At 45.6% G+C, this 12728-nt stretch overlaps 1 protein-coding gene across 2 annotated transcripts in view; it reads left to right on the top strand.

The window, feature by feature from the left end:
- crispld1b (cysteine-rich secretory protein LCCL domain containing 1b) overlaps positions 1-12728 on the top strand; it is a 92476-nt gene that overhangs the window by 56466 nt on the left and 23282 nt on the right. Inside the window, exons 7-10 of one of the 2 annotated variants that reach the window (XM_072467532.1) lie at positions 349-516; positions 3339-3399; positions 4195-4261; positions 12453-12583. In XM_072467532.1, the coding sequence (XP_072323633.1) occupies positions 349-516; positions 3339-3399; positions 4195-4261; positions 12453-12583 (427 nt within the window). Of the gene's footprint in view, positions 1-345; positions 517-3338; positions 3400-4194; positions 4262-12452; positions 12584-12728 lie in introns of both variants that reach the window. The other variant, XM_072467531.1, reaches the window with a different exon arrangement.

Below are 12728 nucleotides of genomic sequence, written 5' to 3'. Positions count from 1 at the left end.
GAACCAGATTGTTTTTTATGGCAATCAGCAATGGTTTCACAGTCATTTGACTTTGAATTCCAGATTTTTATTGAATTCAAATTTCGCCATTTGCCATGGTGGGATTCGAACACGGATCCCTAGAGCATTACCCTGGGTCTCTGGTTTACTAGACCAGTGACAATATCACTACTCCACTACGTTCCCAGTCTATCGATTTCTCTGACTGACCAAAAACTACAGGGAACTGTTTTTCTACTCTGTCAAACAATTGCACAATTCAAACGCACAGTCTTTAGAATGTAATTTATGAACATCTTCAATGTTTATCAATTCATTCCTTTCCAATTCTGTTTCAACTTGAAGCAGATGGCACAGACCACCATTATTCGCCGTCAGAACCAGAGGAGGAAACCAATGAGGTTGAGCGACAGAGAACAGGAACTCAGGAAACGCACACAAGAGCACGAACGCAAACAGATTCTTCAAGGACAGAACATCTTGACTTGAATGAGGTTATAAATACCCAACAAATGTGTAAGAATAACTTGTTTTATGCTCTAATACAATGGCAAGATACAATGATACTGGCAGTCTGAAATAAAAACATGAAATGCTGGAAATACTTAGAAGGCCATGCAATACCTCTGGAGAGAGAAACAGAATTAACATTCCAGGGTTATCTTTCATTAGAACTGGAATATGTTACTGATGCAACTGGTTATGACCTGAAATTGCTGAACTCGATGTTGAGTTCAGAAGATTGTAAGGTACCTAATGAATAGATGGGATGCGGTTCTTTGAGCTCACATTGTATTTCAGTGGAGCAGTGTCAAAAGCTGAGGGTGAAATGGGAGTGAGGTGGAAAATTAAAATAGCAAGCCAGGGGCGGGGTTGCGGACTGAATGGGCGTGTTCAGCAACACTATTACCCATTATGTGTTTATTCTCCCAAATGTTGAATGACTATATATCCTGAGCAGTAAAAATTTGAAAGAAGTTAAGAGTAAATCGCTGCTTTACCTAGTGGCAAAGGAGGAGCTGAAAAGATAGATCAGGGTAGTGGGAACTCTGCTGCGGGTGGCAGAGAATCCAGCATTGGGCAGAAAATGGGATCTGTTCCGATGCTCTGGTCCCCTGCTGGCATTGGGATTGAGGTCTGCGCCCCATGCCAGAGGGAGATGCAAATAGGTCATTAAAACCCATTTGTATCCTATTAATGGGCTGGGCACCATTTGATTCTCCGGTCAGCTGAGCTGGGAATCACGTGGGTGTGAATTGGTGCAGGTCTTGACAATCGTGGCCCTGACGTGGTGGAGTTGGCGGTGGGCCAAGGGGGTAACTCTTTAAGCGAGTTGCCCCCAAAGTCCATTGGAGGGCCACCCTCCCACCCCCGAGACCTACTAATTAAAGAAACACCTGTCAGGAAGCCCTCCACAAGAGAGACCCCTGTCTGGAAGCTAGAGAGTGGTCCAGGCAGAGGCAATGAAAAAAATCACTGCTTTCAAACTCACCTGTGCAATACACCTGCTGGCTCAGACAGAGGTAGCAGCACCTGTCCATTCCTGGAAAGGGAAAACCAGTCAGTTGTGTTTAACTCCCCTCAGATATTTGACCTGTAAACCATTCATTCATTTCTCTTTAATATTGATAGTATTAGGCTGTGATTAACAAGTAGTCAGAAGTGAAACTAACATAAAGAACTTAACCCTAGTTGATGTGGTCCAGGAGCTGTCAAGCAAGTTTGATGTTTGTAAACATTTAGTTAGTTTCACAGCTGACTACTTCAAAGTCACCCAAACACAGCATCTGCATTGTTCCATTCATCTCCCTTCACGCTTGAGTGACTTTGAAGTAGTCAGCTGTGAAACTAACTAAATGTTTATAAACATCAAGCTTTGCTTGACAGCTCCTGGACCATATCAACTAGGGTTAAGTTCTTTGTTAGTTTCACTTGTTACTACTTCAATGTCACTTAAACCTGAAGGGAGATGAATGGAACAGCTGGGTGTGTGAGGAAGCTGTCAATTACAGCTTAATAAAATCAATACCAAAGAGAAATGAATGAATGGCCTGTAGATCAAAGATCTGAGGGGGGGTTAAACCCAGCTGACTGGTTTTCCCTTTCCTGGAATGGACAGGTGTTGCTCCCTCTGTCTGAGCAGTAGGTATATTGTACAGGTGAGTTTAAAAGCAGTAATGTTTTACACTGCCTCGGTCTGGACTGCTCGCTAGCTTCCAGACAGAGGTTTTTCTTCTTGAGGGCTTTCAGACATGGGTCTTTCGGAGGCTTCCACACAGGTATCTCTCTTCTGGGGGGGGCAGGGGGGGAGCTTGGTGGGGGTCTCTTTAATTAAGAGGTCTCTGGTGGTGGTCTCTTTAATTTGGGGGTCTCTGGGTGGGGGGGGGGCAGTGAGGGCATGGTTGGGTCACCCCCGTACTGGGGTGGGGGTGACCCAGAAACACCTAATGAGGGCGGGGCTGAATTGCCTTGCAGGAGGGGAAGGGTTCCAGCCGTGGGGCCTCGCTTTTGGGCCACCCGATTAAGATGGCGGCCCAATGTGGTACTCCCTAAGGAATCCCTTGCAATCCTCAGATTTGGAATCACTTTCAGATTTCTACTCCCAGAATGAGCACATATCAGGTGCAATTCAGCTCCGCCCTCATTAGGTGTTTCTGGGTCACTCCCTCCCCAGTACGGGGGTGACCCAACCACGCCCTCACTGCCCCCCCACCCAGAGACCCTCAAATTAAAGAGACCACCCCCAGAGACCCCCTAATTAAAGAGACCCCCACCAAGCCCCCCCCCCCCCCAGAAGAGAGATCCCTGTGTGGAAGCCTCCGAACATAAGTCTCCCAAACGGTGAATCCTGCAGGAGATGTGCTGCGGGCAGAGGTGTGGGTATTTGGTGTGATGGAAGAGTGGACCAGGATGCTGCAGAGGGAATAGTGCTTTGGGATGTTGAAAGTGGAGCAGAAGTATGTGTGGGGTGGGATTAATATACTTTACAGCAGTATTGCATCAAATGCATTCATTTGGAAAATTTGTCATTTGTGTTAAAATTGTCCAAAAATGACTTATTTGCTGCTCTATGACATTATCTATGAGGACTTGGGCAGAGGAGAAAATTTATTGATTGAACATAAATTTTATTTTGCTTTTCTCTTGACTACAAAGAAGCGTGTCAACTCCAAATATAATCTCAAGACAGAATTAAATCTCTTTAAGAGCAGAAAGTTGAGTTTGCTGAATAATTGAGTTTTGTAATGACTTTGAGATATCAGAGTGATTCTGAAAAATGTACAACGTCATGAAAGGGACCTAGAAAACTTTAATTATCATCATAATCTTTTCCTCAGCTCAATTGGTGTCTTGTGAAACCAAACTGCGTGACCGATGCAAGGGAACAACTTGCAATAGGTGAGGAACTTGAGAAACACCAATTCCTATTTTGTAAATAACGTAACCTTGACAGCTGAAAGCTATTTTTCATCAGTATTCACATTTTAGTTATCCTCAACATAGCTTCTAAGTTAATTGTCTTGACACCAGTAGCTTAAAAAAATCGGCTTACTTTTTTACCTGGTGGCAGTTTACGGACCAGCAAGTACAGCAAGACCTTGCATTAGCTATGAGGAGCGGTTGAATAAACTCGGTTTGTTCTCACTGGAACGAAGGAGGTTGAGGGGAGACCTGATAGAGGTATACAAAATTATGAGGGGCATAGACAGAGTGGATAGTCAGAGGCTTTTCCCCAGGGTAGAGGGGTCAATTACTAGGGGGCATAGGTTTAAGGTGAGAGGGGCAAGGTTTAGAGTAGATGTACGAGGCAAGTCTTTTACGCAGAGGGTAGTGGGTGCCTGGAACTCGCTACCGGAGGAGGTAGTGGAAGCAGGGACGATAGGGACATTTAAGGGGCATCTTGACAAATATATGAATAGGATGGGAATAGAAGGATACGGACCCAGGAAGTGTAGAAGATTGTAGTTTAGTCGGGCAGCATGGTCGGCACGGGCTTGGAGGGCCGAAGGGCCTGTTCCTGTGCTGTACATTTCTTTGTTCTTTGTTCTTTGTACAAGGTTCACATTCAGAAAATTCTTTTAATAGAGCTTTTCATGTATAAAACTAAAATCTTAAAATCTTTTGCTCTGGAAATGTTGATAGAAATGGAAACCAGTCGCCAACCTTTGACCCTTTGCTATCTCCTTAATCCAGATATGAATGCCCAGCTGGTTGCTTGTACAGTAAAGGAAAAGTAATTGGGACACTACATTATGAAATGGTGAGTAGAAGAACGTTGATGAATGCCATCATCTAGTTCCAGGGTTTGCCAGCTGGGTAGCTACGCAGTTTGAAAGTTGCTCAATTCTTTTGCAAATTAATATGTTTTTATATTGTAATAAATGAGAAATTTATGCAGGATGTAAACCTGAAATATCATAACCTGTCACTTCTTTTGCCAAATGCTTACTGACCTGCTATGTATTTCTAGTATTTTTTGTTTTTATTTAAATTTGATAGCATTTTGTAAATCACTTATTCTTGTAGCCTCTTAATATTTAGAGATATTGAAGGAGAAACTGGAAGTTATGCTCAACCTGTACTGAACCTCAGTTGGACCACACTTTTTAGATAATACTAGTGCAGTTCTGGTCAATATATTGCACAAAGGAGAGAGGCACTGTAGAGAATGCAGAGAAGATTACAAGGATGGTACCAGAAATGCATGGGTATACATGTCAGGAAAGGATTGATGGACTTTAAAAGAAAAATAAGGCTGAGAGAGAGCGGGTAAATGGAGTTGAAATCAGACATGATTGAATGGTGGAGTGGACTCGATGGGCCGAATGGCCTTACTTCCGCTCCTATGTCTTATGGTCTTATGGTGACCTAAAAGTGTTGGCAGCCTTCTGTCTCATAAACTGATGGTTTGCACCGTTGTGGAACAACTTGGTGTTAACCATGGCCTAGTGTGGCTCAAGAGCCCTGCTCTGACATGGCAGTTTCTATCCCCATTTGCTGCTGAGGAAGACAGTGGGCTGAGAAGGTGCACAATTGTCTGGCCTTTATTTCCTCTGGGTCCTCTTCCAGGCCAGCTGAGCTTTCTATTTTTGATCACCTCTTCCAGTAGCATTTTCAGAGGTCATAGCTATCAGTGACTGCCTCCCAGTTGTCAGTGTCATTATCCATCATCTTCATATCTTATTGGTGGTTGTGCTGGTAACAGAAATGTGGACACTGAGACGATTGAGATCCATTGGCTAGATCTTGGTTGGCTTAGCCAATGGAATTGGCACACTCCAGGACCTCTGGGTTGGGGACCTTTTCCAGCCATGAGCTGCTAAGGATACATCTGAGACAGTGCAGGTGGAAACTGTTCAGCCTTTCCTCCTGCCTAGTATATGTTGTCTAGGTCTCAGTGCATAGAAGAATGCACTGAGTTTGCAGCTTGGTAGATTAGCTGTTTGGTGCTCTCAGTCAGGTTGCTGTTATTCCACACACAGCTGTGGCTTTTGAGATGAGTGTGTTTATTTCAGCATCAAGAGGCAAATTGCTGATGATCGTAGAGTCTAAGTCTAGTGAAGCTATCAAATCAACAACCTCTAGCATCACATTGTTGATGTTGATAGTATGGCCACATTCGGACCATGACATTTGTCTTCCTGACGCTGATGGTCAAACGAAACTCTACAGATGTGAGATAAACTGTCCGTTTGCAGCTGAAGGTGTTCCTCAATGTGGAATGCTAGTACGGTATCGACAGCATAGAGCAACTCTCTGTTGAGCACTTGGCATACCTTTGTCTCCGATCTCCAACGACTAAGGCTGATCATCTTTCTGTCAGTGCTGGTATGTAAGTAGACCGCCTCAGCAAGATCTGAAGGCATATGACAAGAGCAAAGCGAAGAATATGCCAAAGAGTGTTGGTGCTATAACGCAACCCTGTTTGACCCCACTGTGGATCTCAAAGGGTTCCAATGTTTCCCTGTTGTAGATTACCTTATCCGTCATGATATCACGGAAACGGAACCAAACTGAGCAGCTTTAGAAGGCAGCTAATTTTATCCAGCAACTTAAATAGACCATCTCTGCTCAAATAGTTGAATGCCTTGGTGAGAGCGATGAAGGCAATATGAAGGGGTGGCACAGTGTTGGGGTGACATGGTGGCACAGAGATTAGCACTGATGTCTCACAGCGCCAAGGACCCGGGTTCAATTCTGGCCTCGGGTGACTGTGTGGAGTTTGTACTTCCTCCCCTTGTCTGTATGGGTTTCCTCCGGGTGCTCCGGTTTCCTCCCACAGTCCAAAGATGTGCAGGTTAGGTGGATTGGCCATGATAAATTGCCCCTTCATGTCTAAACGGTTTGGTGGGGTTACTGGATTACGAGGATAGGGTGGAGGCGTGGGTTTATGTTTTCTGACCAACAGACCACAATCAGTAATAATGAACAATAACACGTCCTCCACAATAGTCCTCAATACCGGGGCCCCGCAAGGCTGCGTACTTAGCCCCCTACTCTACTCACTGTACACACGCGACTGCGTGGCAAAATTTGGTTCCAACTCCATCTACAAGTTTGCTGACAATACGACCATAGTGGGCCGGATCTCGAATAACGACGAGTCAGAATACAGGAGGGAGATAAAGAACCTAGTGGAGTGGTGCAGAGACAACAATCTCTCCCTCAATGCCAGCAAAACTAAAGAGCTGGTCATTGACTTCAGGAACCAAAGTACTGTACACACCCCTGTCAGCATCAACGGGGCCGAGGTGGAGATGGTTAGCAGTTTCAAATTCCTAGGGGTGCACATTTCCAAAAATCTGTTCTGGTCCAACCACGTCGACGCTACCACCAAGAAAGCACAACAGCGCCTATACTTCCTCAGCAAACCAAGAAAATTTGGCATGTCCACATTAACCCTTACCAACTTTTACAGATGCACCATAGAAAGCATCCTATCTGGCTGCATCACAGCCTGGTCTGGCAACTGCTCGGGCCAGGACCTCAAGAAACTCCAGAGAGTCGTGAACACCGCCCAGTCCATCACACGAACCTGCCGCCCATCCATTGACTCCATTTACACCTCCCGCTGCCTGGGAAAAGCAGGCAGCATAATCAAAGACCCTTCCCACCCGGCTTACTCACTCTTCCAACCTCTTCCATCGGGCAGGAGATACAGAAGTCTGAGAACACGCATGAACAGACTCAAAAACAGCTTCTTCCCTGCTGTTACCAGACTCCTAAGTGACCCTCTTATGGACTGACCTCATTAACACTACACCTTGTATGCTTCATCCGATGCCGGTGCTTATGTAGTTACATTGTATACCTTGTGTTGCCCTATTATGCATTTTCTTTTATTCCCTTTTCTTCCCATGTACTTAATGATCTGTTGAGCTGCTCGCAGAAAAATACTTTTCACTGCACCTCGGTACACGTGACAATAAACAAATCCAATACAATCCAAGTAGGGTGCTCTTTCCAAGGGCCAGGGCAAACTCGATGGACCTCCTTATGCACTGTACATTCTATGATTCTATATAGTTGTCTCCTTTGTTCACGGAATTTCTTTTGCAGTTGTCAGTCTGAGAGACTCATGTCAATTGTAGATCTTACAGTTCTGATGCCATGCTGGCATTCAGAATAGATGCATTCAGCCAGGATCTGCAATCACACAAGGGAAACGTGGGTAAATTATTTTCCCCATGTGCTCATCAGGGGGATGCCCCAATCGTTGTTTCAATCACTGCGGTCACCCCTGTTCTTGTGCAGGGTCACAATCTTTGAATCCTGCATATTCCAAACTGATGACCACCACCATCTAGAAGGACAATGGGGGCAGCAGATACCGGGCAACACCACCACCTGGAAGTTCCATTTCAAGTCACTCACCATCCTGACTTGGGAATGTATCATCGTTCCTTCACTGTCACTGGATCAACATCCTAGAATTCCCTCCCTAACAGCACTGTGGGTGTACCTACACCACAGGGACTGCAGCAGTTCATGAAGGCAGCTCACCACCACCTTCTCAAGGGTAACTAGGGATGAGCAATAACTGCCAGTATAGCCAGTGATGCCCACATCCTGTAAATGAAGTTTGTGGAGATTCTGCAGGAATGCTGGTTTCCATTTCGTGATGAGTTCAGGTGGTATGATCAGGACCTGGAAAGTAAATAACCTTGCTAAATTCTGTAAATGTGTGTTTGATATCGAGCTCTGATTTAGTTAAATCTCGCGAAACGTTTAGACTGTCGCAGATCTCGCGAGAGGCCTCTTGCGAGATTCAACAGCCTCATTCCGATACAAAGACAGGTGCTGAATCGTGCCCGTTGTTTACTATCTGAATAGGTTGCAAGGGTAATCCTGTTGTGAGAATGGCATTTCTGCTTTGAGTGAAAAATCTTCAAAGGTCGTATCCTAATCCTGGTGCACACCACGGAGTGATCTGTATCACCGTCTGCACTGTGGTAGCTGTGTGTTGACCATATTGCTCAGTCATATCTGGTGATGATCAGACCCAGTCAGTGCCAATGTTCTGATCTTGGATGTCGCCAGACACATTGTGGCATGGTTTGTGGTTTGTTCTGATAGAAGGGTGTTAGTTACACAAAGCCCATGGCCTGCACATTGCATGTCTTCTCAAGAGTTCATCTGAGGTTTTAGCCTGTGGCTGCAAAGGACCCAGTTTCCATGTGCCCCCAAGAAGAGTCATAGCTGAGGACTTACTGATGGTGAGGCTGTGTATTGACAGGGAGAGACTTACACATTTAGCTCTCAGTTATATTGATAGTACAGAACTTGAGTTTTGCTGAAAAGGAGACCTGTTGTCGAAGCTTTTTGCCTTGCACTCTTCAGGACATAATTGCAAGAATGCCAAGTCTGAACGGCACGACAATTTATACTGCATGAGAAAAGGTTATTGGTTAGCAAGTGGATTGGTTAGCAAGTGGACTCTGATTGGTGGAGCTGTTGCCATGGGGAATGCACCAGGGAACAGATGTCCCCCAAGCCTTTAAATAATTGAAAAAGGCCGAATGCCTGAACAGTTTGCAAAGCACAGGACCCTGCGTATGAATATATGTACTTTCATGTGTGTGTAAATGAACCACATTGCAAGCCTGACTGATAATCGTAAATTGTCTGTTAGTATAATTCTTAGCACAATCAGGATTGCTTCATTAATATGGTCCAATCGCAAAATCACATCTAATGTTGGACACTATGGTTTGACCTTTGCAAGCACAAGCTGGTTGAGTATGTTCAGTACTCTGTTGTGAATAACTGAAGGGAGTGTTGTTTGATAGGATCCACTAGCTGTTGGGGTGTATGGCCTACATACCTGGCATCACACTGGCACTGAAACACCAGAGCCGGGATTTTCCGAGGAGCACCGGGTCGACACGGCACCGGTCGGGGGCTGTTGAAAGAGGCCCCCTGCAGTGATTCTCCGCGGTCAACCGGCCGAGTTTCCACCAAGTTCCGCCGGTGTGGCTCCCCTATGGTACCACCCGGCGGGAGCTCGGACCTATGGCTGCGGTGGCCATCCAGGTGAGGGCCGGGGAAGGGATCTGACTCTGGGGGAAGGGGGCCTCCACGATGGCCAGGCCCGCGATCGGGAGCTACCGATCGGCGAGCGCGCGCAATCGGGGGGGGGGGGGGGGGGCCCTACCTTGTCCCGCATGGGCCTGCTGTGTCGCTACACCATGTTGCGTGGCATGGAAACGGCCACCACGCGCATGCGCCGGCGTGGAAACGGCTGCCGCGTGCATGCGCGGACCAGCGCCGGCAGTGCAGGGCCGCGTATCGGCGCCGGAGCTGCGTGGAGCACTCCGGCGCCGTGCTGGCCCCGTGTGTGCCACTGAATCACTGGGCCAACAGGCCCGTTGACACCGGCGTGGAACACTCCTTATGTCGGCATCAACACTTAGCTGAGATTTTGGAGAATCCCGGCCCACATTACTCATTTTTGAGGTAACTGAATGTGGTTTTTGGCTTGGCGGCAGCTTCCTATTAGTGGCAAATACCACCCATGTTGTTATTACATAGTAGCAGCGTGAAACGGCTAGCAGTGCCTGTTGTTCACATTTTGAGACATCTTACGCCTTCAGGATAATCTGAGGTAGATTGAAAGTGCCGGCCATAGGTCCATTCATCGTGATCCATAGCAAGCAATGCTCTGAACAGGGTAGCCATTATCCCCCGAGATGGCTTTATTGTGCTCAATTTTGGCATCAAGCTTACAAGGTGAGAAAATGCCTTAGGTCCAATTACAAGGTGCTGATTAGGCCAATTTTATAGCCCATAGAGTTGTAGGAATCCCAATGCATATATTGGCAAGTGAAGGCCAGTTTGTGGTTGATAGTACTAGGGAACCTATTAGCGGATTTCTCAACCAGTACATTTGAGATTTGGTATTCTTGCGATTCTGTCCTGATGAGTGCATGATGAGAAGCTTCGACAGCATGTTCTTTTCAGCAATACATTTGTGTCTCTTTTTCACATTGTTGCTAGCCAGTGGTGTAGTCTGAAAATGAGAAGCAAACTGGCAGACAGAAGCAGAAAGCATGTAAACTCTTACAATTCACATACTAGATACGTCACATCGATGTGTTGGACATACAATGACCGAATAGAGATCTTTAAAATTATGAAAGATGTTGATAGAGTGGATGCAGAGAGAATATTCCTCCTTGTCAGGAAGATCATAACCAGAGGCTATCAAAATAATCACCAAGAAATCCTACAGGGAACTTGCTGGGAGTGTCTCTCCATGGATTGCCAGCTCCATTGATGGCGTGGAGAGACTTGTATGCTCCAGCAATATTTTGAGCAATGCCGTAATGAGGGAGGTGCCAGACAAAGTGGGATCCAAAAAGTATTCAATGGCAACACATGCAAAGGAAGATTGTGTACATCTTGCTGGCTGTAAAGTTGAAAGAAAGCTGCAGCGGCAAGGTAGTCCCGTCGTCATCGTTCGATGCATCACAGAAATCCAACCACTGACCTGTCAAGGTCACATGGACAATGTCAGCGCCCCAAGGTCCCAAATTAAACAAAATCACGTGCAGGCTTCTACCAGAGTCCCCCGTGTAGATGTCATCCTCACATTGAGGGACAGCCGACAGCCATGGTGAGAATGTGGAACTCCCTATCATGGGGAGTGGTTTAAGTGAATTTTATTGCTGCATTTAAGGGAAAACTGGGCAAACATATGAAGGAGAAGGGGATTGAGAGTAATGATCATAGATTTAGATGGGAGGAGGCTCAAGTTGATCATAAATGCTGTGATGGGCTAGTTGAGCTGAATAGCCCTTTGCTGTGCTGTACATTCTATGTAATATTCTGTAGCCACGTTATTTAAAATTCTTGATGTGCTTTCTGCCCACCAGTTCCAATTCAACCACCTCCAAATGGGCACAAAACTTGTAGGGATATTGGATCTTCTCCTGTCTTCTGCAGTTCCCTGGTTTTGTGCATCAGATTTCACTGCAAGAAGAAAGGGAATGTGTTAATGTATGGCGTGCAGAGAGATTGTCACAGTGTGCATGTCAGGCTGCAATATTGTGAATGGTGCATATTGTGAAAGATTGCCAAGTGATGGGACTAATTATTAGGGCCGAAGGAGCTGCAGAATGTGCCTGCAGCAGCAACAGGGATGACTGTGGAGTGTGCTGCTGTGATTGCAGGTGAGTGAAGGGCAGAGTGAGTGAAGGCTTGTGAGTACTGGGACTACAGATGGTGCAGGGGAAAGTAGAGATTGAGAGACATGACTAGAAACATTACTTTAACACCTCTGGTCCGATCACTGAAATTCTTGTGGCATCCAGGTCCCTGTTGCATAGTTGCTCACATGTATCTGCTCTGCTTCTTCTGGCCATTCCTGCAGGGCTAATTGCCTTGATGATTTTCTCATCATATTCACTGGATAAATCAATTCCCTCCTCCTGGCTACTCCTCCACAAGGACACTCCAGCGCAGTGTCTGAGAATTCTGACAAAAAGGGGAGCTCTTTCAGAATTTGTGCTAATCACCATCTTTGCTCTCTAGAAATGGCTGGAAGAAATGATTCAAAAACAGTCAATCTGTACTTCCCCTTTAAGACCACTAAATGACATTATTACTATCCAATTTTCCACCCACCCAGCCGTCGCCCCTTCCTTTGGTGAACTATTCAATAATGCTGGCTGCTGGCTAATCAGTAAAGCATGAGAACAACCTTGGCTCCTAGCTCTCACTAACTGGCATGTATCAGCTGCACCCATTATATGCCTGCTTTTGATGCAAGTTGCATTTCTTCATCCCCACAGAATCAAGGTTTAGCTTCTCATCTATGATAAATTTTCAATCTTTATTTACTTTATCAATAGCACAAGAGGTCAACTGTAGAAAAATAGTGTGCACAGAATATATCAACAGATATATAGTGGATTTACTATATTCTTTTAATTTTATATGCATTATTTCAGCAATCAAGTATTTGTAGAGCAGCAATGCATTATGGAATGCTGGACAATGAAGGTGGCTGGGTAGATGTTACCAGACAAGGAAGGAAACCTTTCTTTATAAAAGCCAACAGGAATGGTGTTCAATCAATTGGGTGAGTATTGGTGGCTCCAATTACAAACCATTCACTAAGTGTAAAAGGAATGCCGAGAAAGAGGAGTTAGATGTCGTTTAGGGGCTGGTTTAGCACAGGGCTAAATTGCTGGCTTTGAAAGCAGACCAAGGCCGGCCAGCAGCAC

The sequence above is a fragment of the Scyliorhinus torazame genome, chromosome 11 (assembly GCF_047496885.1).
Source record: "Scyliorhinus torazame isolate Kashiwa2021f chromosome 11, sScyTor2.1, whole genome shotgun sequence".
Taxonomy (NCBI): domain Eukaryota; kingdom Metazoa; phylum Chordata; class Chondrichthyes; order Carcharhiniformes; family Scyliorhinidae; genus Scyliorhinus; species Scyliorhinus torazame.
Note: the sequence above shows the minus strand (reverse complement) of the source record. Positions and strands in the feature narration are given on the sequence as shown.